Below are 25,060 nucleotides of genomic sequence, written 5' to 3'. Positions count from 1 at the left end.
GACAGACACACCCTGATGCAACGGATCTGGACACTGAGGAAATGTACTCCTCTGCTACAAATGCACCCTCACCCTCATGGGGGGGGAGAGAGGTGGGGAGGAGGGGGCAGGGGGATGGTGGGTGGTATGTAAGTGTGACTGCAGTTTCGAATTAGTGGTTTCTTTAGTAGTTTTTGTGTACACATCAGATGTGTCTACAATAATGTTTTATAAAGCAACTGAAAGTTATAACAAAATACATAAGTGATCCGAAATGAGGGAATTCTTCCCTCCTATGAAAGATATTAGAAACAATAACACGCTTGGCCCAAACCAGTGACACATCAATAGTCAGTTATTTTCTGTCCAATTATTTGATGCTTAAGCATTTTAAATTAAGTTTATTTGGAAATGGCAAAAGTTGAACCTCTAAGTATTTTTGTCTATAACTAGTTCAAGACGCCTAGGTTTGAAAAACAAAAACAAACAAAACATTCTCCAGTATGAACTGGACTAGAGAAAACTCTAATGTGAAAAGAGAAGATACATCCTGAGACTTTAGAGACCCTCTTCTCATGGTGAATTCTGAAGACCCACTTCTGAGGCAGCCTTCCTGCTTTGTTGAATGGCGTGTTTCCCAAGATGAGAAGTAAGGGCATGGTACGAGTCAGCATAGATTGCAGACCACAGACTTTAAGGTCCTGTCTTTATGAATACATGAAAACAGTCTCCATTTCTCGTAGTTCACATGACACATTTTGGTTGTGGTTGTCTGTTAAATTTCCTGTTTTGGGCCAGATTCAGTGAACCAAAATAAACAGCTCACAAGGAAAGTTAGGTTGGTGACTTCCCCTCTTTGGATATTCCCAGTTGCTCATTTTTCCTTTGGAGGTACAGAAGAAAGGAGGGAAGGGGCCACACAGTCCTGTAAGTGGGTCACAGCAGTTTTAGGGCACCAAAGAAGGTGCCGTCTCCATCCAGTGAAATCTGTGCATTCTCTCGAGGTATTGCAAGCTGAATCTCGTCTCCTTCTTCCAGTTTCGCGATCCCTGGGAGGAGTGACAAGAGTTTTCAGTAGTTGTTTGGTAGGGCACATTAAAGGAAGCCATTCTGTAATGTCAACACAAGTATTCACACTTCACTTACAGCAACGAGCCTCTAAATTGGTCATAATTCTGTTAGCTTTAAAATTAAATAGGAGGCGGAAGAGGAGAAACAACAGACACTAGCAGGCGTGTGTCCACTGTGCATAGACAGGGATTCCAGGGACAAATGTCAATGCCAGGCGGATCAAACCTTGTTCTTTGAGGAACTATCATATCACTGGTGGGTGTGGCTTAATTTTGCTACTAAAGGAAACTTTTATTAATATTAAAAATACAAAGTTACATGCACATATAAACAGATAAATAGATAGTACTAATTATAAACTTTTGTAGCTTAAGAGAAGACTAACATCATGGTAACTCCTTTTATTAATTTTTATTAGTTATTATCGAGTGAGAATGAATGATATGTATGGATACATGTCACAGCATGTGTATGATGGTCAGAGGACAACATTGTTGAGTTGGTTTCCCCTTCCCACCTTTACACAGGTTCTGGTTTGAAACTCAGATTGCTATCTTACCAACTCCTAAGTTTAAGCCAAATACACACTGAATTAAAATGCAGCCTAGGCTACAAAGTGAGACTCTGTCTCAAAAAACCAAAAATAAACAAATACATAAAAATAAAAAAAAAAACCTTCCTTAGTATCAGTCTAAACAGTTGGACAGTTTTGATCTGAATCCAGGCTTCCGCTTTGACATCCTTGGAGTTTCTTCTCATAGCCTTCTATACTTTGGGTTTCCTTAAATGACTATGGTTATCTTTATGGTCAAAAGAAACAAAGTAATAAACCCCTTGAAATGTTAGCTGTTTGTGCCTAATTCATAACAATGTATCCTGTGACTTGGAAGTACAGAATTCTACTCAGGAACCTCATTCTGTTTGTCAGGTAACCATCACACACAAACTATGCTACACAGACATGCTTTACAAGGTGCCTGTGTGTTTCCAAGTTGGCAAAGCATTAACAGATTAGTAGCTTATGAGTTAAAGAAAAGAGTGTGAAAGGAGATCAGAGTATATGTGTTACATAGCTTTGTGACTGTCCTGGATACTGAGCATGATGTAATACTGTGGTCAGGGCTATGACAAACACTGAAAACTCTAGAAATGGGTGTGAACAACCAATGGCTCCTATTTCAGATCCCGCCACCGAGTTATTGGCTACTGTAGTCCTTCTAGACTGTAGAAATCACCTGTGACATTTTCCTTCTATGAGAAGCCTATCCAACTCATCAACAAAACAATCATTCATCTTCATATAAACAAGGGTCCCTGGGTACCATACTGGGTGTCTCAAGCTCATCACTTGAGTTTGGGTGGGTTAGTGTGTAGGGTCATAAAACAAACTCAAAATTAAAGTAACAAGCCTGAAACTTCTTGCATCTGGTTTTCACTTACAGAGCTGGCCTGTAAGTGATACTGAGCTGATACTGTAAGTATCAGTGTAAGCTGATACTGAGACATATCTTCTGCACCAAAAGAGTTATCCTTTAAAAAGTAAGGGATCTGGGACAGTTTGTCAGAATCCACCCACAGGAAGGAACTTCGAGGAAACCAAATGATCTGGAGTGTTCAGGGAGTATTAGCTGAGACATTCTATAACAAATGTAATCAACACAGTGAAGAGCATTTTCCACTGATAAATATTTGCAATATCAAAATGCTGGTCAGCATTGCATTGAGTACAGGGGCAGAGTCCTTTATGAAAATTAGGGACTCCCAACATGACAGACCTCATCCTGGTCACTGAAGTCATTAGTGCCTGCTGATCTAGTATGGCATGGCCTCTGTGATAGAGTTGTGTTCTCTTCTGCTTGCAGCCCATTTATCGGGTGTTTGTTTGTAAAGGCCTTTGAAACACTTGAGAGGTATTTCACAATCCTGGGTTTCACATTGCTGTTTGTGACTGTCTGAGACTAAGGACATTCTTCGGTTCTGAATAGGTTTGTTAAGACCAGTAGACCAGTGTCAATTAATTTGAAACAAAATGAGTAAAATGTTGCCAGTTCCAGTGCAAAGAGGCCAGAACCTATGCAGTCTGCCTTCCCCTGTGCTCTGTTGTTGCAATTTTGAGTCATGTGTAAGGCCACCTGTTTTACCATGAGAACGAATACAGCCATTCCACAAGACACTCTTCCTTCTACTCAGAGATGACTGTGGTCATTGTTTCCATCACATAATCACATTGTAGGGGTAGGAGTGTTGTGGTTTAAGGCTGAGGCACTTAGAAGTAGTTATATTACTTCTGTGGCTAGGATTCTCCCTAACATGAGAATATTATAAGAGTAAGAAAACATGGTAGGCAAATGGTGAAGCAGAAAGATAAACTGAGCAGCATAAGAAAGCCCAGAAGTCTCCCAGGTTTTTAGATACAACAGTGAGTAAACTGTTGGATTGTTGTTCTTGTTGTTGTTCTTATAAATGATGGAAGAAAAGCCACCTTAGGTCGGCCCTCTCATGAACTCTCTGCAGCTATGTTCCTGCACAGGACCAGAACAAGATTGGGACCGTCAGCTCTGCTTTGGGGATTAGGGAGGAGCTCCTGAAGCCACGCCTCTCCTTGAGAGACTATTGACAGTGACTTCTGGGGAAGCGGTATTGTTGTCTTCAGTGGCGTTAACTACTGAAAAACTGCCCAGGCTCCATAACCTCTCTCCCATGCTCACAAAGCAACCATCATTAAGCTCAATGGGGCTAACACAGAAAAAGACAGGAAAGCAGGAGGGGCTTGTTTAGAAGAAGGGACACCACAGAAGAGGAAGGTGGTTAAAGACTGTAACAGTGATATAAAAAGGATTAAAAATCATTATATACATGTATGACTTTGTCACAGAATAGAAGAAAAATAAGAATCGCTTCAATGTCAAACCCTGTAACACTCATTCTTAATTTTTTTTTTAAACACAATTGTTTCATTTAATTATTTTAATTATTTTTCATGAGTTTTGGTATTTTTCCTGCAGTTGTGAGCTGCTATGTAGGTGCTGGGTCCCCTGGAAAAGTAGCAACAAGTGCTCTTCTCTGTAGAGCTGTCTCTTCAGCCCCACCTCCTTCTGTGACAATATATTATTTATGATTTATTCAAGCTTGTCTGAAGAACAGAAAAGCAAAGCAGCTAGACTCTACCTCATTCAGAAAGGCAATCCACCAAACCTTAGACTGCTGTCTCTCCTTAGTATGGATGGAGAATTCTGAGATGTCAATGCCTTCCTATCCGCAATGTGGCTGGAGAATTGATGCCAGCTGGAAGACCCTGTTCCTGTCTTAAACACCTCCACAATGCTGGGATTAAAGGTGTGTGATCCCGGGTGCTGGGATCAAAGGCTGTTACTCATCATTCTTGTAAAAGCCATATTGGATTGAACTAACAGAAATCCATCTGCCTCTCAATCCTGAGTCCTGGGATTAAAGATATGTGCCTGGCTTCTATGGCTTGTGGTTGACTTAATTTTTATAAAAACAGTTTGACCATTAGTAATGATATTGATTTTTTTTTCAATTAACACAAACTGCTTCGAAATAAACAGCACAGTCTACAGAAGAAGATCTTTCCATTAAGACCACAAAGAACCACTTTGAGGACATCAGATTTCCTCAGCACAGTCTACATTATCCTGCTAAGTCTTAGAAGAGCTACATACCAGCTGAGTAGCAGGAATTGTTGGGCAGTGTCCTTGGCATATTCTGAATACATCGGAACAGGGTCACCAGGCTGAGCTCATCCCCAAAGACATGTACTTTCTTCCTCTGGATGAGATGTCCCATGGCAAAGATGGTATCTGTGTATAGAACCTGAGAAACAAGCCAAGATGTTGTCAGAGATGAAAGACTATGAAAGCGTTGGACTGGGAAGGTGGAAGAAAGGTCTGACACTACCTGGCTGTAGATGAAGAAGTAACCTGTTTGCTTCACCACTATTTTGTTCTCTTTTTCCTCCAAGGCACTTCCTCTTTTAAAGCTGAGAAGCCATGGAACAAACGTGTAAGATCCTGTAGTAGAGAGAATATCTCATAAGAAAGTAAGCCGAGAAAAGCAGTTTTCCCTTCCACTAAATTTGAAGTAGTACATCATATATTCTATTTAAAAAAAAATGGAAGAGGAAGAGGAGAAGGAAAAAGAAGGAGAAGGAGAAGGAGGAGAAGAAGAAGAAGAATTCTCCTTTGGGCTGTCTGCCATTATACATTTTAGCACGGGCAGCCTTGGTGCCTAACACACTTCACTCCACAGGAATGTCTGGGTTTCTTTCCTTGTTTTGTATATTGGCTATTTTCTTATAAAGGTTAGCTTGGGTGGGGAGGCCTGAAAGAGAATGGACGCTCCCCTGCATAGCACACTGAGAGACTGAGAGTGTCTTCCCACATCTTCTGAGTAATCAGGTAAAGAACTCAACACAGTGTGTCTGGAGGAAGTAAATTTGACAAGAGAACACAATTAGGAAATGCAAATAGTGACGGAGATGTATCCTGTACTGGGACGTGCTCAGAACCCATGTACCAGGAGTACAACATTCACACCGAAGGGAGTTCTGTTCAGGACAGTGAAATCTCCTCAATCCTGTCCAGAGTGACACAAAGATGCTGTGTCCCAGGCTGTACTGAAGGTAGACACGGAGGGCAGACAGAGCAGCAGACAAGGGAACCAAGCCACTGGCCCAGAATGGACAAGATGCTTCCCAGATCTCACATCCAGGGAGAGTGTGCAAGCACACATTTCCTAGGAAAGCTTACTCACTCACGCCGGAGTGTGCGCAGCTGCAGTGTGCAAACATTGGCATTACGCTAAACCTCAAAGCTAGACAACGAGAAGAGCTAGAAACTAGATAAAGGGAAGCAACAGGCAGAGGATCAGGGCCATGGCACATAGTGAGGACACAAGAATAAGTAACACTGTGGTGGCAGTGTAGATGCTGGAGTGTACTTGTACAGTGTGAAATAGTGAGCCCATCTTAAAGCATCACCTCTGTCAAAAGGAAAGGTGTGGTTCAAAGGCAAATCAGGTGAGTCCTAAAGAAGTGAAGAGACCTCATTCACATGTACATCACTGTGTCTGTCTCACAGGTCCATCCATGCTGTGACAAAGGACAGGGCACCCTTCTTTTCTACGGTCACATGGGATCCATTGCTTCATGCCCCACATTGCCATTCCTCTGTTGATGGACATCAAGTTGATTTCTTGGCTGCTGTGATAGGTATTACAATGAACTTGGGAGAACGTGTATCTCTTTGATTTAGTTTTCTTTGTCTATAAACCCAGAAGTGGGGTTACTAAATCATACTGTAGTTCTACTTTTAATTGGATTGGGGGGGCTATATATTTTTGCACAATGGCTGCAATAATTTATATTCCCCATTCAAATAAGGCTCTCACCAGAAAAAGACTAAACAAGAACCACATATTTTTCCAAACATTTTAAAGGAGTTACAAAACATCAGCAGCAAAACAAAACAGATGCATGTGAATTCAGGTCACAGTGACTAAAAGTCATTAAATTATCCCCTCAAGTAAAGCATTACCACAGATAGGTGGGCTGGGGAAAGATGCTGGGGTGGCTGGGAGGAAGTGGGTAGGGAGGCGGTGGTGCTGGAGATGGGCAGGTATGTACAGAAGCATCGTGGGTCCTTTTTCTCCTCAGCCTAAGTCTCATGTGCATTCACTCTCTGCAGTTACTTCCCAAGAATTGTGCCGGCCCCTGAAGTGGGGTGGGACAGACCAACAAACTTTTCTTCTGAAGAGAGAATTTCAAAGATTTTTCTTAAATAAGAATCCCTCCGTGCTAATCAAGATAACCGGCTCAAGGAAACAGGGGTCACATCAATTGCTAGAAGTGAAAGCAAGCCCTCTCTACTGTTTGTATGCAACATAATCCCAGTGGAAAGTCTATAAGAAATCAGTTTTTATTTTCTTTAAATGGCATGGTGTACCCACAGTGTTTTAAAACCCTGAGTATTGAAGAACCTGAGGAGGAAATAATATGAAGGTTGTTACTAAATGGGCATAGTTCCCATTTAGTTCCCAAATTGAGAGTTCAAGGCCAGCTTGGTCTACCATAGCAAGTGTCAGGACAGCTGGGGCTACATAGAGAGACCCTGTCTCAGACAACAGCAAAAAACATTGCTATAAAATACAAAAACTGATTATGTTGAAGTTGGTTACTTTCAAAGATTATTTAAAATTCCATCGATGTAGGAAAGTTACAATGGCAGAAGCTTGAAACAACTAGTCACATTATTTCCATAGTCAAGAGAAGCATGGACTTTGCTTCCTTGAGTAAATGTTTAAATTTCTTCATTATTATTCAGTTCAAAACCCCTTGTGAAGGGGGCAATATTGTTCACATGGAGCTGTGTCTCCCCACATCGTGTAGACAATCCCTCCTGAGACTCTCTTCCCAAGCAATTATAGGTGTTTCAAGTTGTCGATTAAAGCTACTAATCCCACACCTCTAGCTGACCTTTGGGCTCTGTGACAGCAGATGACAGTAAAAGCCTAATGATTAGGGGAGAGGAATGCTCAAGCACAAAGCTAGTAAAGTTCAGGGGGAATGGCTTCCTTTGACTTCAGGCTTCCAGTTTGTGATGAAAACTATGAAGACTAGGACTACAGAGAGAAAGGCATATGCCAGGCTGACTGCAAAGACAGTAAACAGATTTCCTCAATGTGGCCTGTGTATAGATGTATAGATAGATAAATACATGGATTGATGGATGGATGAATGGGTAGATGGATGGATGGATGGGTGGGTGGGTGGATTGATGGACAAATTTAAATGGGTGGATTGATGTATGGGTTAATGGATGGATGGATAAATTGGTGGGTGGGTTAGTGGATGGGTAGATGGGTAGATAGGATGGGTGGATAGATGGATGGATAGATTGATGAAAAACAACTGAACAAATAAACAATTATGCTGACAATTCCACAACAAACCACAGAAGACTCTGGGGAGGGGGCACCTTACTTTTAGAATCAACAAATTATGACTTACAAACTAATTTTCAATAGGCCAAAAGGCACACAATGATATAAGGAAATCCTAAACCAAAAAGAGAGAATAAACCTTAGCAGGAACTATCCCTGAAAAAGGCCAGACACTTATTAAACATGTTTATGCAACTGAAGGGAACCAGGATGGTGACATATAAACAAACAGACACTTCCAATAACTTCCTCAAATTCTTCTAAAAAATAAATGGAATAGTTACTAGGTCATGACGTGGAACCAGAATCACCCTGGTACCAAAGCCAGAAACCACAAGGACCCCCATAATCAAAAATTAATCATGAGTGTGAGTGCAACACTCCTTGGCATGATGCTAAGATCATGGACAGGACTCACATTACTGCTGCCCAACACTGCACTGGAATTCTAGGTCAAACAGCTAGAAGATGAAGTGAATAGAAGAAAAGGCATCCAATTGGAGGGAGTAAAATCAAACCATTTATAGTCACACAAGACAGTGATCTATGGAACAGAGATCAAACCCACCAGAACTAGCAAATGAATTTAACGGAGTTGCTTCACACAGGGTCAGATCCCCAAAGTCACTTTCATTTCAACCACGGAGGAAAAGCATGGAATCGAATACAACTCCATCTTTAAGATCATATGTTATACACTGAGTTCATGTTGTTGCCCAAACCCATGAGCTAAGTCCTATGTCCCAGTGATGCTGTTGGGAGGGAGGCAGAGCCTTGGAAAATTATTGTGTCACAAAGGTTCAGTCCTCATGAATGGTACTGGGGTAAGTTACTCCTGGCTCTCTTATCCATTGTCCAAGGTCACAATGAGAGGGAGTGGATCTGGAGAGAGGGACTGGGAGCAGAGACATGTAATGTTTGAGAGAATAATTTTTTAAAAAAGAAAGAAAAAGAAAACCACAGCAAAACACAAAATATATGTTTACCATATCTCCTGCCAACTTGCCTTGTACTTTTCTAGCCCCAGTATTGTAAGAAAAGAATTTATTGTTTAAACAATCCGGTCTGTGGCAATTTACTATATCTACCTGAACTAACATTGAATTCAAATAAATAAATGCTTAAGAATAAGTTCACTCAATGTACTAATATATAAATAATAAAAGTTATAAAATATTGCTAAACACAGGAGACATACTGAGAAATAGGTCATGTCATTAATAGGACATATTATTTGGCGGTCTCTAGACAGTCCGTACAGCCTTTCTACGAATGCATTGGTTTTTTTCTCTAAGTGGAAAACACAAACTTAAGTTCATTTATTAGTGACAAGGGTACTTGAGTTTCCCCCAAAAATGTCTTTAAAATGACACAGAATATCAAAGAGGTAACTCTTGAATTTTAAAATTTACTAAAAAGCTACAGGAGGCAAAAATATTGTTGTGTTCTGTCACAAATGTAGGACTAAAAACCAACAGAATATCAAGTACAGAAATAAAGCTTCCAGTCCCAATTGGTCCTGTACAAGTGTCCAAGCCTGTGCAATCCTCTCCAATATATGGTGTTATAACAACTGAATATCTCCATATTATGGGTGTCATTGTGCCACAACATACACAAAACTGACAAAAATAATCCAGTGACTTAAGTGTAATAAATTATTTGAATATAAAAATATATGATCATCAGGAGAAAGCAAAGGTGCCAATTTTGCTCCAGAGTGTATTGAGAAGCTCAATAATATCCAAAGCATAAGAAACAAACAAACAAAAAAATCAATAAAGAAATAGGATTTCATCAAATTAAATACTCTGACAAACATGGTAACACCATGGCTATAATCCTAGCTATCACAGACTTATGAGTAGGCAATGTCTCAATAAAATAAAAGAATAAAAACAGATACTCCTCAAAGCAAAGGAAAATATTTGCAAATCAAGCACTTTTGTAAGGGGTTGTCTTCTACAACACAGTTTCCTATCTCAACAGCAAAAAGAAAAATAACCCAATTAAAAAGCATAGAGTAGTCAAGGATTTTGAATAGGCATTTCCCCCAAAAAGATACCCCAAAATTCAGTAAGAATTTGGAGTGATGCTTGTCATTAGAACTCAAAAGGGAAATGTAAATCAGTAGTATATTGAAACCCTTCATAGGAAAGCAACAACAATGAATAAATCACATTTTGGTTAGTTCCCTTCTAGTCATTCATCTTCCACTGTGTTTAAACCCTGTGGTTATCAGGAAAAGCCTGTAGAGTGTGTGTCAACATATGATGACCCTTTGCACCAACCCGAAAGTCAATGTCAACAGTTAATTCTCCCCTCTTTGTTACTATCCACCTGATACTTGCATCCATGCATTTGAATAATGCTTTGACCTGTGACATCCTTTTGTACAGTCTGTACAATCTGTAAAATGTCATAGACTTCCTACATTGGAACACTTCTCTAGTCAACCTGAATCTGCTCCTGGTCCATCATCACCCATACTTGGAATAAGAACAAATGTGAATTCCTTTTGAGGTGTTTTGGATCAGCAGAACATGGTCATCACTGATGGTGAGCATATCAAACGAACGCAAGTCATGGCTCTCTTTGGGTTCTATGTCACAAAAGACTTCACCTACGACCACAAATGAAACACTAAGCAATGAGATAAGAATGTGTTATCTGTTTGGGAAAGACTCTTTTGCCACTTGCAAGGGGCAGTAGTTCCTCATATGCAAACTTTCTTCACATGTGGATCTGCCTGACTCCACATTGAGATGCCAATGCATCTTATGTGCTTGTCCCTGTTCTCAGATGGCCATCCAAGACCAGCCCATGCAGGCAAAAGGCCATGGAGTTCTGGCAGTAGGCCAGGCCTGCAAACCTGTGTCCATGGCATAAAAGCACAGGAAATACAGTGTTTTACATGGATTTGGGTCTGTTACTTCCCCAACCCCCAACCACCGCTGCTGCCATGAGAAATGTGTACAGCGAATCTTTCTCAAGCATTGTTTTAAATGTTGTCTTTAGTTCTGAGGCTGTTCTGGCTTGAGTTCTATTGTTAGGGAATCAATGTCTGATTTCTGAATTCTGCAAACATGAAACAGAAAGCTATAAACAATTATAGTTTTTCAGATGGTCTGGCATTTGTTTGACATTTAACACTAAGAAATGTATAAATGCAAAATAGCACAGAGACTCACAGCAAAGGCCAACCTGCACTCATCTGCCCTTATTTGCTTCTCATTCCTGGTCATCAAGGCTGATCTCCAACTCCAACTGTGGGCCAAGGACCAGAAATCCCCAAGCCCCAGTTGTCTCTCTTCCCCTTACTTCCCAGCTGTTCTTTTATGTTCTTTACCCATTAATTTATGAGATTTTCTTCTTTTTTCTCTTCCCATCAGTAGTAGTCAAACATCAGCAAAATTAAACACACATATATATAAATTTTCTTCAATACAGACACTCCAGTAAGTATCCTAAGTGATTTGGTCATTGTATGTTGTTAATCAGTGTATGTAAAATAAATAAATCAGCAGATGAGTGGACAGTGAGGTACATATCATGGGATTTTCTTCAAGTGTAAAAGAAACAAATCATTATATTCACAGGAAAATGAATGGAAATGGAGGTCATTGCCTTAAGTAAAATGAAGACCCAGAAAGACAAAAACATGATAGGGCATGATTCTGGTGTGTGGTGTGTGTGTGCAGTCATGTGTGCATGAGTGTGCATGCATGTCAAGTGTATGAGACTATGAACAAGGAAGAGATCTATAGAAAGGGAGAGGCAAACAAGTAGGAGCTGGTGGCAAGAAAGCTTAAGTGAGGAGGCAGATCAAGGACAGGGAGCGTAGGGAAGGCAGTGGGAGGGTGACAGCAAAGTGTGATGACATGGGTGTATGAAAGTCACTGTAAAATCATCTCTTCATGATCCAATGAAAAGTTAACTGAAGATACACCATGCAGACCAGACGGAACATTCCTTTCTTGAACATTCTGCTCACCGATTATTCTGCATTTTGAAAAGCTTCAATGTATCAATGTCCCCAAATATTTTACTTTTCATAGTGCTGCTGCATGCAAGAGTGACCTGGTCACATGATTCTGTGGCCTGGTCACATGATTCTATGAGAAACCAGACTAGATAAGGGGGAGAGAAGGTTTTGCTGGAGCGGGGCCGGGTTCAGCAATGTGATAAAGAGCCCCGTGAGTTCCCAAATACTGGAAGGAGCAACAAGCTGCTTCCAAAGGGTTTATCAACAGAGCTCTTGTGTCACAGACCTTCCTCTGGCTCAAAATTGTGGGTGGTGACATTTGGGAAATAGGGTGAAATCCTTGTGCCTGGCCACTATTAGAGAAAATAATGGTTTTCTTTTTAAAATTAAAACTACCAAAACTTCAAGGAAGCAAAAATCAAATTGAAAGCATTCCATTCTTAGGAGTAAATAGTCCCTCATTAAGTACTCACTGGGCATTAAAAACCAAGTAAAATTACAGCTTTGGGAACATGACAGCCTAGTTTCCATCTCCTTAGGAGACCCCAAGGATCACAGTCTGAAGCATGAACACTGTCAGCTGTCACTTCGAGAGCCAACACTACCCCGAAAAATAAAAGCAAAACTCAATTTGTTCTACTTATCGAAAGTTTAGTGCTAGTGTCTCTGAGACCATGTATTTACTGGGTTGTCACAGAAGTCTGCATGCTCATTCCCTAGTCATTTTAAAAAGGCTTGGGTTACAGTAAGCCTGAAGGGTGGCTGATGGGAACTGCAGTTGAAACACTACATTAAACTTGAAACTTACAAGCATAAGCCACACTGGACTGAATCCTAAGCAGACACAGAGCAGAGCCGGTCATTACCTTTTCGTATAGTCGGCGTGTCACTGTCTGCAATCAGTTGCAGACAGTCTTGAGTGACTGAAAAGCAAAAACACAAGGTTTTAGTTATTGGCAGAAACAACAAGGCCATGAAGGAGACAGGGGACACTCAGCCTGCTTCCTCAGGAGCACTAACAGTTCCTCACTCTCTGCAGGATGCATCCTTAAAGAGACTTTGTGAAATCTGCCCACTTGCCAGAATCTAAACACCGAGTTGACTCCCAAGGAGAGCCTTCCATGTTTTGAGGGTGCAGTGAGAATCCATCTGTACCATTCAATCTGAGTTCTTTTGAAATATTTCTAAGAAATATTCTTTTTGGTTTTCTTTTTTTTCTTTTTATTATACTTTTATTGTTTAAAACAATTTCTAAATTTAAATATATTTTGATCATGTTCTTCCCCTCCCCCAACTCCTTCCAGATCTTCTCCCCTTCCTATGCACCAAACTTTAATTTTGTTCTCAAAAAAAAAAAAAAAAAACAAAGAACACACAAACCCAACACAACAACAAAATCCCTCAAAACCAAGAAAATGAAATAAAACAACACTCAAACAGAAAACAACAAAAAACAAATAAATAAACAAAAACTGCACAAAAAAATTAACCAAATAAAATAACACACACACACATCAAAAAAAAAAATGTTGTTGGGTAGCAGTGGCACATGCCTTTAATCCCAGCACTCGGGAGGCAGAAGCAGGTGGATCTCTGTGAGTTCAAGGACAGCCTGGTCTACAGAGTGAGTTCCAGGACAGCCAGGATTGTTACACAGAGAAACCCTGTCTTGAAAAGCCAAAATAACAAAATAAAACAAAAAACCACCACCAACAACAACCACAAAACTGTGGAGACGATTAAATGTTGGCCAACTCTTCCTGAACTTGAGGCCTGCCCCAGAGTGGTTGATGTACCCCAATGTCACTCCACGAGAAAACTCATCTTCCATCTCCCAGCAGGTATAAACGGCAGTTCAATTGTTATCCTTTGCCTTAGTGGCTAGGTTTTCATTCATTCATTCATTCATTCATTCATTCATTCATTCATCCATCCATCCATCCATCCACCCATTCGTTTTTTTTAAATATAAGAAAACAAAATGTAGTGTGATAAAACAAAAACTATGTAATTGAAGTTGAACAAGACAAACCAACGGAAGAAAAAGAGAGCAAGAGAAGGCACAAGGGTCATTGACTCACTTGCTTGCACCCCCAAAAACCCCTGAAACCGGATGCCATAACATACAGACAAAGGGCTGTGCAGCCCCATGCTAGTTCTTTGCTTTTTACATCTTCTGTACGCTTGAAAAGTTAGGCTTATAAGGATTTCTAATATACTTTTCATTAAAAAGTCTAACATTAAATAGAGAATTGCTACCAGAAACATGACTTTTGCCATGACTGAAAATGAAAGTTGTCAGAATTTACTGAAAGGTTGGTGTAGTGAATGCCATCCTAAGGCTTGTGCACTCTATCCTTGGATATTGACAAGAACTCTAAAAACCGGGTCCTGGAAGGCTAGCCTTAGAGTGTACACAGCTTCTTCAGAGCCTTGGGGATGCCAGGGATGGGACCAGACTTCAAATTCTCTCTAGTCACTATATAGCCAAAGTTGACGGTGGTTTTATTTTTAGTTTATTTTATTTTGCAGAATATTTTGGATGGAAGAAAAAAAAAATAAAAAGCACCTTAAAAATACAATGTTAAGAGTTTTGTGGCACTGCACATGTCAGTGAGACCTGGAATCATCAGGTTTAACCACACATGTTCAAGGAGCAAAGAACCCTGTTAAATAACTCACAGAGATCCTCCTATCTCTGTGTCCTGAATGCAGACTAAAGGCCAGCACAACTTGGCTCTAACTTCTTCTTATGCTCTTGGACCACTCTGATTGCAGCAGAGATAGCAAAGCTGCTGGAAAGCACTAAATCTTAGAAAGTAGCCTTTCACTGGGCAGTGCCTCAGCACTCAAGAGGCAGAGACAGGTGGATCTCTGTGAGTTTGAGGCCAGCCTCGTCTACAGAGTGCGTTGCAGGGTGGGTTGGGGCTGTTACACAGAGAAACACTGTCTCAAAAAAAAATAAAATAAAAAATAAAAAAAGAAAAGAAATAAAGAAGGGAGGGGAGGAAAGGAGGAATGAAGGAGCACCCCCCTCACTTGAATTGTTTGTTCTAGTCTTTTTCCTATCCTTTAGAAGAAAGCAATCAGGCCTGCACCAGGGGAAAAGAGGGACCAATCAGGTTCACTCCAATGGCACAGCTCTCGATTGAAAACATGGAGAAGCTCGATGGCAGATGAAAACATGGAGTAGCTGTGAATAAGGACAGATTGGAAGAAAGAAACAACAGTGTCTATAGCCCTTAACCCAGACTACAGAGAATCCAGGCAAGTTATATAGAACTGTTGAATTTGTTCTTCATTTCCCCAGAAGTTGCTAAGTTGTTCTTAGGTAGTTGCTGTTCATAAGGTACCTCAGCTGGTTATGTGGGTGGCACTTGTGCCAAGTGAGGGTACACAGCCCTTCTCCTTGCCTCACACCAGAAAAGGGAAGGTGTTAAACAAATTTTCTGAATTACTAATCTTTCCTTTGTAGTTGTGGTGTGTGTGTGTGTGTGTGTGTGTGTGTGTGTACATGTGTGCATGTGCTATATGCATGACAATTGAATAAAGCAATGCTGATTAAATCTTATGCCCTGTATAGAGCAACCACAGAGTAACACTATCAGTAGTGTGAGCACCATTGATTTTAGCAGAATCCAGCCAAAACTCAGAATATACAAGAAAGTCATTGGTATAGCATGTCGCACTAACTGAAGCTATTAAAGCCACATACATACATGACCTTCCCACTGCAATTTCTCTTCCCTGACAGTTTAAGTAGGAGACTGCCAAAAAACCAATATCTGTGTCCTACCAAGCTAGTATTTTGAAACTTAGCACCAAATTGGTAGGAAGATATCGTAATTTAATTCTAGCTAAACTAAATAAAACTCAGATATAATCTACACATTGAACTTTTTATCATATAGCATAAGAAACCTAACCATTTTAGAAGAAAAAAATATTTCAAGAACTACTATTCAGAGAATAAAATAGATTACCAAAATGGCAGTTCAGAAATAGCGTGTCAGATAATCACCCAAGTTCGCAGCTTAATTAGTAGTGTTTAGTCTAAGTCTTTAGCCTTTGGAATACATTGTTTTCTTTCAAGAAATTTAAAATGTATCATTAATTTTTTCCAATTCGTTTGAGAACAATTCAATACAGCTCTTATTTTATAATATCTATAGTTTTACAACAAAAGATTTGTTGCACAGTGAGCCAAACTCAGACAACTATAGTGTTTCCCAATAGTGTAGATACCTAGCTACAGCATTTTCAAAATACATAGTCTAATGAAAGAAACAGATATTGATAACAACTGTGAAATTCATTGATAGGGTTTAGCATTTCATGAGTTTAAAAATACCTTTCCCTCTTACACAACTGAAATTACATGAGATGCTTGGCATAGTTTTCTTCTTAGCTAAAGCTGATACTACTACTCATTAAAGCCTTTCTGAGCCACAAGAAGATATTTCTCACAGTATACCTCCAGAAATCATGCCATAATAATATATAAGACAATGGTAACTGATCTGAGACTGGTCACATTTTAGATATCAAGAATATTTACTCCTACTATGTCTAAAAGAAAAAGATCACAGTTAGCGAAGAAAATAGTTTGCCAAACAAAATGCTGTCCTCACTTAGCATTGGTATAAGGAAAGCCAACACTCTTCCAAGTCAGTACTCTTGAATACTACTTATATGGAAAGCTTGTCTCCATGTTTAAAGTCTATCATCTACAACATAATATCCATATACTTTTTATTCCAGAGAATTTGGAACATGAAGGAAGCCCCAAATGTGTGCCATTCCTTCCTGTATTTGAATCAAACCCCTTCAAGCTGAATCTGGTTGACTGTATATTACTTCGACAAAGCTAAGTATAATATAAACAAAGTAATGTAATTGTGGATGGTTATGACTGGTTCACATGAGAAAAAATGTCACACGCAGAACTTTTCTCTTATAACACAAATTACCCACATGTGTCCTGACGATTTTTTGGCAATCACATGAAACACAGAGAAAAGCCAGACTTGAAAAAAACACTGCAACAGATGAGCATCCACATAGCTCAGTGTTTACAAGATTAAGAGATTGTGTCTCTGTGCCTATAAACGCAAACAACTCAGAAAATTTTTCTGCCTCCTATTTCTTTCTAGTTTCCATAACCCTGGGATATTGAGTATATTTTTCCAATTCTATGCCATCTTCAAACCCAGTTGAACTATTCTTGTCCATGGCTGGGACAATTACAGAAGCTGTCTGTTCCCACTTGTGAAGTGAAAGTCTATATTTGAAAATAATTACTGATTCCTCAAATAACTAACCAGTCCTGTTATTTCTGTCATTGTCAAGGAGACAGACATCACATGGTAGAATCACAGCACACTGTCAGTTGTGGAGATCACATGGCTTCTGTAACTGAAAAAGCTGAAATGTGCAACCAATAGATATGAAGTCAAATTGTTCCATCGCTTAAACCTAACACGTATTTTGTATTGTTATCAAAGCCAAATTATAAAGAAATTTACAGGTTCCTTTGTGGCAAATATTAGGGAACTTTATTTGATTGATAACCCTTTATTTTAAACTTTGTGTTAACTTTGTTCAGTTCCTCCAACTGACACTGGACTTCCTTTGACTCATCTAAAATGTGTTAAAAAAGAAATCTAGCGTAGAATGATACACAGAAGTCTACACATTCATGTTCATTTTACAGCTGTTCATAACAGCCAAGTTGTGGAATTCAGCCTACATGTCCATAAAAAATAATGAACATTAAAAAAAATGACATGTATATACAATGAACTCTTATTTGGGCATAAAACAAATTATGTCATTTTCAGGAAAATGGAGGGACTGAAGATCATTAAATTAAGTGAAATATAACAGAATCAGGAACATAAATATGCATGTTTGTTCACATATTTATAATCTACATATATACATACATACATACACAAGGCATGGTATATACAACACACACACTTTACATTATAATACAATCACACAAACACATATAACACAAAAGTAAATGGGGGGAATTATTTGGAAAGAGGAAAGAACCCACATAGTGTTGTCTGACGAAACTTTTCCTGGGAAGATGTAACAACACATGTCTACTCACTCCAGATGAAGAACTAAGGACAGACCAAAGTATGAATTCCATCAAAGTCCATGAGGTTTTTTTTTTTTTTGTTGGGGTTACTTAGAAGAGCAGAAATGACTCAAAGACAGCTGCATCACCGAAGCCCACTCTGGCCTTGGTAACAACAGCTCACACAGCTGGGAACCTGGAACATACTGCATGGCCCACCAGCAGATCAACGTGTTGAAGAATGCTCTCCAAGTGACCCAGTTGGTCCAAACCTCTTCCAAGCAGCTGGCCTTGCCTCCCAGTCTTTGCAGCTTTTCTTCCTTCTGTCTGAGAGGCACTCCCAACTTTTATTGCTTTCTCTGGCAGGGAGGGGGTTACTGCATCTGATCTGTCTTGGGGACTTCCTGAAGTTACTTTGAATGTTCACCTTCCTGTTTAAGTGGCTTCTGCAGGGTGGAATGTTCCAATCTCAGAGGAAACTGTTACACAACACATAGAAAGATGGTAAAGGGACAGTGTGTGTGTATGTGTGTATGTGTGTGTGTGTGTGTGTGTGTGTGTGTGTGTGTGGTGGGGGTGGGGGTTATGTATAGGGTCAAATTATGTGATTATACTATATGAAACTATTATAATAAAACCTATCACTTCTCCCAGTTAATGTACATTAACTCTTAATTTAAAATAAAAACCACGATGTCCCCTAATGAACAGAAAGTTTCTTTCAGGGACGCTATTCAGGGTTTCACAGGGAATAGCCTGTGCCATGCCAGTTCTCTCTCTCCTCTCCTCTTTTACTTTAGAGTGACTAGGCAGCAACGGCATACAAAAGAATGGTCATCCATCTATTTGGACAGGTACCTCACTCTTTAGAAAATGGTATGTATTTAAAGGACACTGCCACTTGGATGAACCTGCACCTTCCCAAGGAAGCCCTTTTAAGTAGGAGCTCACCTACAAAAACAACGACTAAATACAAAGACAAACATCACCAGCTGTGGGGGTGGGGCACCGACAGAGCCATGACAGCTACCCTGACAAAGAGCAAGGCAGGGGAGGAGAGGTCTTACTTGGCTTACAATTCCATGTTAGACACCATTATTTGGAGCAAATCCACGTGGGAACTCGAGGAGCTACTACAACATACCGACAGTCAAGAGCACAGAAGGAACACAGGTCCTCGCTTGCTCACTTGGGGTGCTGGCTTTCTTCATTCTCCCACAGCTCAGAGCTTCCCACCATGGGGATGGTGCCATTCCAAATGGTCTGGGTCTTCTACATGAATTAACAGCCAGGACACTCTCCCATAGATATGCCCACAGGCCAATCTGCCTCAGACAATGCCTCAAAATTAGCTATTCATGGCTGAAAAGTACAAAAATTAAAACAGTGAAGAGATACTGGTTGTTCATGTAGAGGTAGGAACCCCCCCCCCACACACACACACACACGTGCTGCATGCATCTGATACTCAGAAAGCTGTCTCATTTACTTTTTCAATATACTGACCAGTATTATAATAACAAATTACATGTATTCATTCATGTTCTCTGTACGTTTCACCACAATGAATAACTCTGGGGACTCAATGCTGCATTTGGCTGTTCTGACTGCCTTGGCTTCCTGGCTCTTATTTCCCAAAACTTCAAGCTCAACCATAACAGGGTTCAGAGACTTGATTATCAGATCAGTATTTTCATTTTTAAAGACATTTTTGGAAATTGAACAGATTCCAGCTCTTGCAACACACATCCACAGGGTGAGGAGAGGGGGAGGGGAGAATAACCATTGAAACAGATGAGAGGAAAGAAAAGAAAAAAAATCATTCAGAGAAGACTGGGTCAAAGATCACCTAGCAGCAGCCAGCTGTTCTAGGAAGGAGCCCACCCTTGCCCTGTAGGAGGCTCAACTTTACCTAAGTGGTGGAGTTCTGCACTGTGTTCCTTCACAGACATGGTGCAGCCTACAGGTCATAACTATGCCAGGATGCTCAGCCAACACTGGACGTTTCCAACTTAGCAGATATCACAACTTCCCTCCACTTGAGATTAGATTATGGAGATCAAGGAAGGGCATTAAAGAAGAGCATCAGCGTTTTTATTTTTAATATGAAACCTTTATCCAGGAAAATCCCCATGTTAAAATATTAGCTGTTAAGTTTGTTCGTGTTATCCTCAAATTTCTTAATTTTAAGGCTGTTAAATACAGTACGGCATCCTGGATGGACCCTAAACTCCCAAATCCCATCTGGCATTGAGCTCCTAGATGAGTATTAGTCTGGGTTTCTTCTTGTGGCCTGGTGCCACATAATTAAAGGAAGATGCATAGAGGTCTTCCATGAGGGGTCTGAACTATCTTTGCAAACCTGTCTAATTCAAAACCAATTCTAAAGTGAGAAGTCTGTAAAAAAATGGGTAAAAACAAAGGAGATTGACCCAAGTTGTCCAATAATTATTTGGAGATACGGTTAAGGTCATGACACTCTTGTGATCTTTGGACCCTTGTGGATCTGGCACCCTGGCTTTTGTGTCTGAACTGTTCATGTTTCCACCACTGTTATATTCTACTGTTGATACGAGTTAGATAAATGTTATCCAGAAAATGACCAACACAGTAAGTTCTTAAAGAATTTTGTCTTTCTAGAATCTAAAACATGTATCTCCACAGTGGGGACTGAACCCGGGATAGTGTTCCTACAGAGTGAAAGCAGTTCCACTGAACCAGTCCTCAGCTTGCTTTTGTCTTTGATTGGAGGCCAGGTTCACTAAGCTGCCTTCTGCAGGGACTGAACTCACTGTGTAGCCCAAGGAAGCCTGAGATTTGTGATCCTCCTTCTTTGGCTCCAGAGTAGCTGGAATGATAGTCCTGTGCCATAGGCCCTGTTCAAGAAGTGTTTTGTTTGGCAGTGAGCTATTTGAAAGAATTCATCTTCTTTAGGCTCTAAAGATGCTCTTTTTTATATGGAATGTAGAATAAATAAAATCATAGCTGGTGAGGGCTCAAAGCACAGGCCAATGTGATGCCATGTGTAAGGGAACCAGATTATGTAGCATTTTTGAATCATATTGCTTTAGATTTTTTTAAATTAAGAACCTTTCCAAACACATTTAAGAGATTAAAAGTGAGTTGTTAACTATGATAAACTATTTTGCAATTTTTTAATCCTGGATTTCCCCACATTTCTGTTTATTATACTGTAATAAAAAATGACCTTATAAAATACATTATGTTAATAAAATGTAATTTGAGATTAAAAATAAATGAAAAACAAAATTCACGCCAAAATACTAAGTTTTAAGATTAAGTAATAGTAATATTTGTCCCTGGAGGACTCAGAGGATTGTCAAGTGAATTAAAGGTCAGGACTGCCCTTCCCTCTGTTGTGAGATCAGGCTATAGAGATCAGTAGCTCAGAAACACGCAGAAGTCCACATATAAGAGCCTTGTTAGACACTTTGAAAGCAAAAGGAACACCCGGAATGTGTAACAAAAAGTTACAAAAGTGCATATAATTTTCTCAAAAAAAAAAAAAAGAAATTCTATTATAATAAACACTAACTGGAAACCCTTATGTTTCAGATAACTATCATATGTTCATAAGCAATCATTCTGGTAACTGGTAACAAAACAAAAATTCCTTATTCAAAGGATTATACATAAAACAATAATCCATACATTAACTGGCAGGGAACACAGATATTTCCTGTCCCTGAGACTCATATCTTCAACCTTCCATATTGGGTTTATAAATTAAAAAAAATATGTAAACAAAATATGGCATATATATATACATATATATACACACACATACACACACACATATATATATATCATACATTAACAATATATCATTCTCTGAATTGTACACATTATTAATTAATTGCCCTCCCCCAATATCATCAGTCTGAAATATTTGGATGCATAAGATCACAAATTATAAAATATACAAACAGCAATACAAATGGTGGCATTTTTAAAAATGTAGTATTAGAGAGCCTTCCTAGTTTCTCTCTCTCTCTCCCCCTCTCCCTTTCTCTCTCTTTCTTTTTTTTTTTTCTATGTGGCCCTTTTTAGCCAGGTACTGTCTATATAAATCAGTCTGGTCTTGAATTCACAAAGATCTGACCGCTTCTACCTCCCAAGTGCTGGGACTAAAAACATACATCACAATTCTCTGCTATTCTTTTATTCTTAAAGCTCTTGAAATGAGTCTATGTCTTCTTTAGAATGCGTGTTTTCAAATCCAGTCTTCAGAAGCTGGGGAGGGTACCAGAGAGGACTCAGACCACTGTAGCATCCTGACCCGACCGACTATGCACTGATGTCCATTAAAATGTGAAGCTACTTAGTCCATCCAAAGCACATAGAGAAAACAATAAGCTAGTGATAGAGCTATCTCACACAAATTCAGTCATGCATCAACAACTCCGCATGACAAATTCACCAGCACAAGAGTTATAGAAAATAGTTGCAAACTTTTGTGTGAGACAAGAGTCTGGAGGGGAGATGAAGAAAGGAGGAAGGGATGACAGCAGTGAGAACATTTACCACAGCAAAAGGCAAAAGGGTTAATGAGTTAACAGCAAGGGACAGTGAGTCATGACAAAGGACACTTGATACTTATGCAGCCAGGGGCAAAGGTACTTTAACCTGACAAGCCAGAGGAAACAAAACTCGTGTTAATACTCAGGCAGCATTTCTGTACAGGGCTGAAGGAAACACAAGATTCAATCAAAGTATTTACACTGATGTCAAAACTGTACAAGATTAGGACAACCAACAATAAAAATTAGCGAAGATAAAACTGAAGATGAAATACAAACTAGAACCATGTGGAAAATGTTTATAATTAGTAAACAGGGTCTACATTCAAATAAATTTGAGAAGCTATAAAAGCATCAAAATGAAGGTTGAAAGGTGAAATGCCAGAGAGCATGTTAGAAATCTGTCATCCCAAAGATTTCACAACAAGAATGAATGTATGATTCTGTCCAATGTATACTTCAACAGAAACAAGAGATACACAAAAATTATGCACTATGTATCATAGTAATAATTAAAATCATTTTAAAAATGAATAGTAAAGAAGACTACTAAGAAATTGGTGAGATACTGTAAATTGAACAGAATATGACAGGGCGTACATCCTGTTACTGCTTGTACCATTGTATATATACTGCTAGTAAACACACTGTGATTATGTGCTTTTATTCCATACACCATGACATATGAGATATTATTACATGCTCTGTAATCATGCACTGTTATCCCGTGCCTTGTGGTATATGTACTGTCATTATATGCACTGTGGCATATGTGCTATAATTGTATATATTGCAATATATATGTTGTAATTATTTCAGTTCACACTACATACAGTAAATTTCAAATTTGTGGAGGATTTTTGGCACTGCAATGAATGTAATATTTTTATACACTTTGGCATGTTACTTAGCATTTCACGAATTTCTGCTGTCTATATGGCTTTAAGTGATTTTTAATTCTGGCTATCAGGTAAAATGTTTTCATATGAGTAAAAAGTAGACAACAGCAAGGGTGTTTAAACTGTCTTGTTAACAAACACGTATTGTTGTTGTTTCCCTCATGAAGCAATGAGGAATTTAGTGAACTCACAACTCTGCAAAATGCTGGGGAGTGGAGTCACTACTGGGTGATCACACGGAAATTATACTGCATATGGAAAGGTATGCATTGCTATCTCTGTGCACACCCTTGGGAAGGGCTTCTTGACTGAGATGCAGGTGTACATGTCACTCTGCTGTGAGAGGAAGAGCTCCTCTGCTGAGCACATTATCCGTGCACTCTGGTCCTCTGTCATCTCCCACTGAAGTCCTGCTGTCCACACACCCTGCTTATTGGAGGACGAGGCGCGCCATGCAGCCTATTGCATTTGCTATAAAGCCACACAAAGCACTTGGTCCACATGGCAGCGGCTGCACGTGTGCATAACCCCAGCTCCTATTTGCTGTGTCCCATCCATACCTGCTTCCTCCGGACCCTGGAAAGCGCGTTTGTTTCTGTGGCTGACGCTGGAGTTGTGGGCTCGCGGTGCTGCCGGTGCCAGGAGCTACGAAGAGAGAGACACCCACCCCGCTATGGGACCTGCAGCCATGGAGCAGCACGCCTGGTGCTCTTTGACCGGCAGTGGAGGGGTGAACTCACTTTGGCTTCTGTGGTGGCCCCTGGAGCCCCTGGGACGGCGGGAGCTGCTGCAACCCGGTAGCCCTGCAGCTCCATGCGCAGGCTCATCAGGTCGGCTTGCAGAACAGCAAACCGGTACAAGGACGTCACCGTGAGGCCGCTGGACAGCAGGGCCAGCAGGAGAGTGGCAGCCAGCAGCCTTCCATCCCTGCAGACCCCAACACAGGCACACTCCTTCTGCGGAGTAATGGAAACACGCCCCACTTTCATTTCGGCTCCTTTCTCCGGGCAAAAAGAAAGGCACGGTGGCTGAGTCTCTGCAGACTCATCCATTCCTTCAAAGGTCTGGGTCTTTGGAGTAAGTGACCCACAGGGGTGGGTCATTTCCTGTCATCTGTGTCTTTGGAGGCTCCCCTAAGAGCCCTCTCCTGACTCTTCTACATCTTTTGCTATCTTGAAGTAGGTTCTCTGGCTCTGGCCTTCCATGGATTGCTCAATCTGCCTTCCTCATTTCACTTTCAGTTTTTGTAATATTGTTCATGCCTCCTCAACACAGTCGGGCCCGGGAGATGGGAGATGTGAGGCCTCTGACAGGGCTGCAAGGGGGACGGGGAAGCTTGGGGTTCAGACTGGCTCACTTCAGGCAGAACTTTTAACGCAAGAGTACATTGAAGGTGCTTTCCCTTCAGCATGCCCTTGAGAACTGTCTACTTTGGCCACATGGTTCTGAGGAAGAGGAAAGGGACAACGAAGGCCTGCTGGTGTAATAAAAGATAATTAATGTGCAAGTCAGATAAGCTCAGTGCTTGAGCACG

At 40.2% G+C, this 25,060-nt stretch overlaps 1 protein-coding gene across 1 annotated transcript; it reads right to left on the bottom strand.

Moving 5' to 3' along the window:
• Nucleotides 1-322: 322 nt before the first annotated feature.
• Tnfsf13b (TNF superfamily member 13b) lies at nucleotides 323-24,774 on the bottom strand. The gene is given in 7 exon segments (XM_051181971.1): nucleotides 323-1,028; nucleotides 4,734-4,884; nucleotides 4,969-5,081; nucleotides 12,862-12,918; nucleotides 24,087-24,171; nucleotides 24,267-24,585; nucleotides 24,587-24,774. Coding segments are annotated over 7 exon segments (891 nt in total). The 5' UTR covers nucleotides 24,640-24,774; the 3' UTR covers nucleotides 323-915.
• Nucleotides 24,775-25,060: the final 286 nt, after the last annotated feature.

The sequence above is a fragment of the Phodopus roborovskii genome, unplaced genomic scaffold (assembly GCF_943737965.1).
Source record: "Phodopus roborovskii unplaced genomic scaffold, PHOROB, whole genome shotgun sequence".
Classification (NCBI taxonomy): domain Eukaryota; kingdom Metazoa; phylum Chordata; class Mammalia; order Rodentia; family Cricetidae; genus Phodopus; species Phodopus roborovskii.
This window is presented reverse-complemented; position numbering and strand designations above follow the sequence as displayed.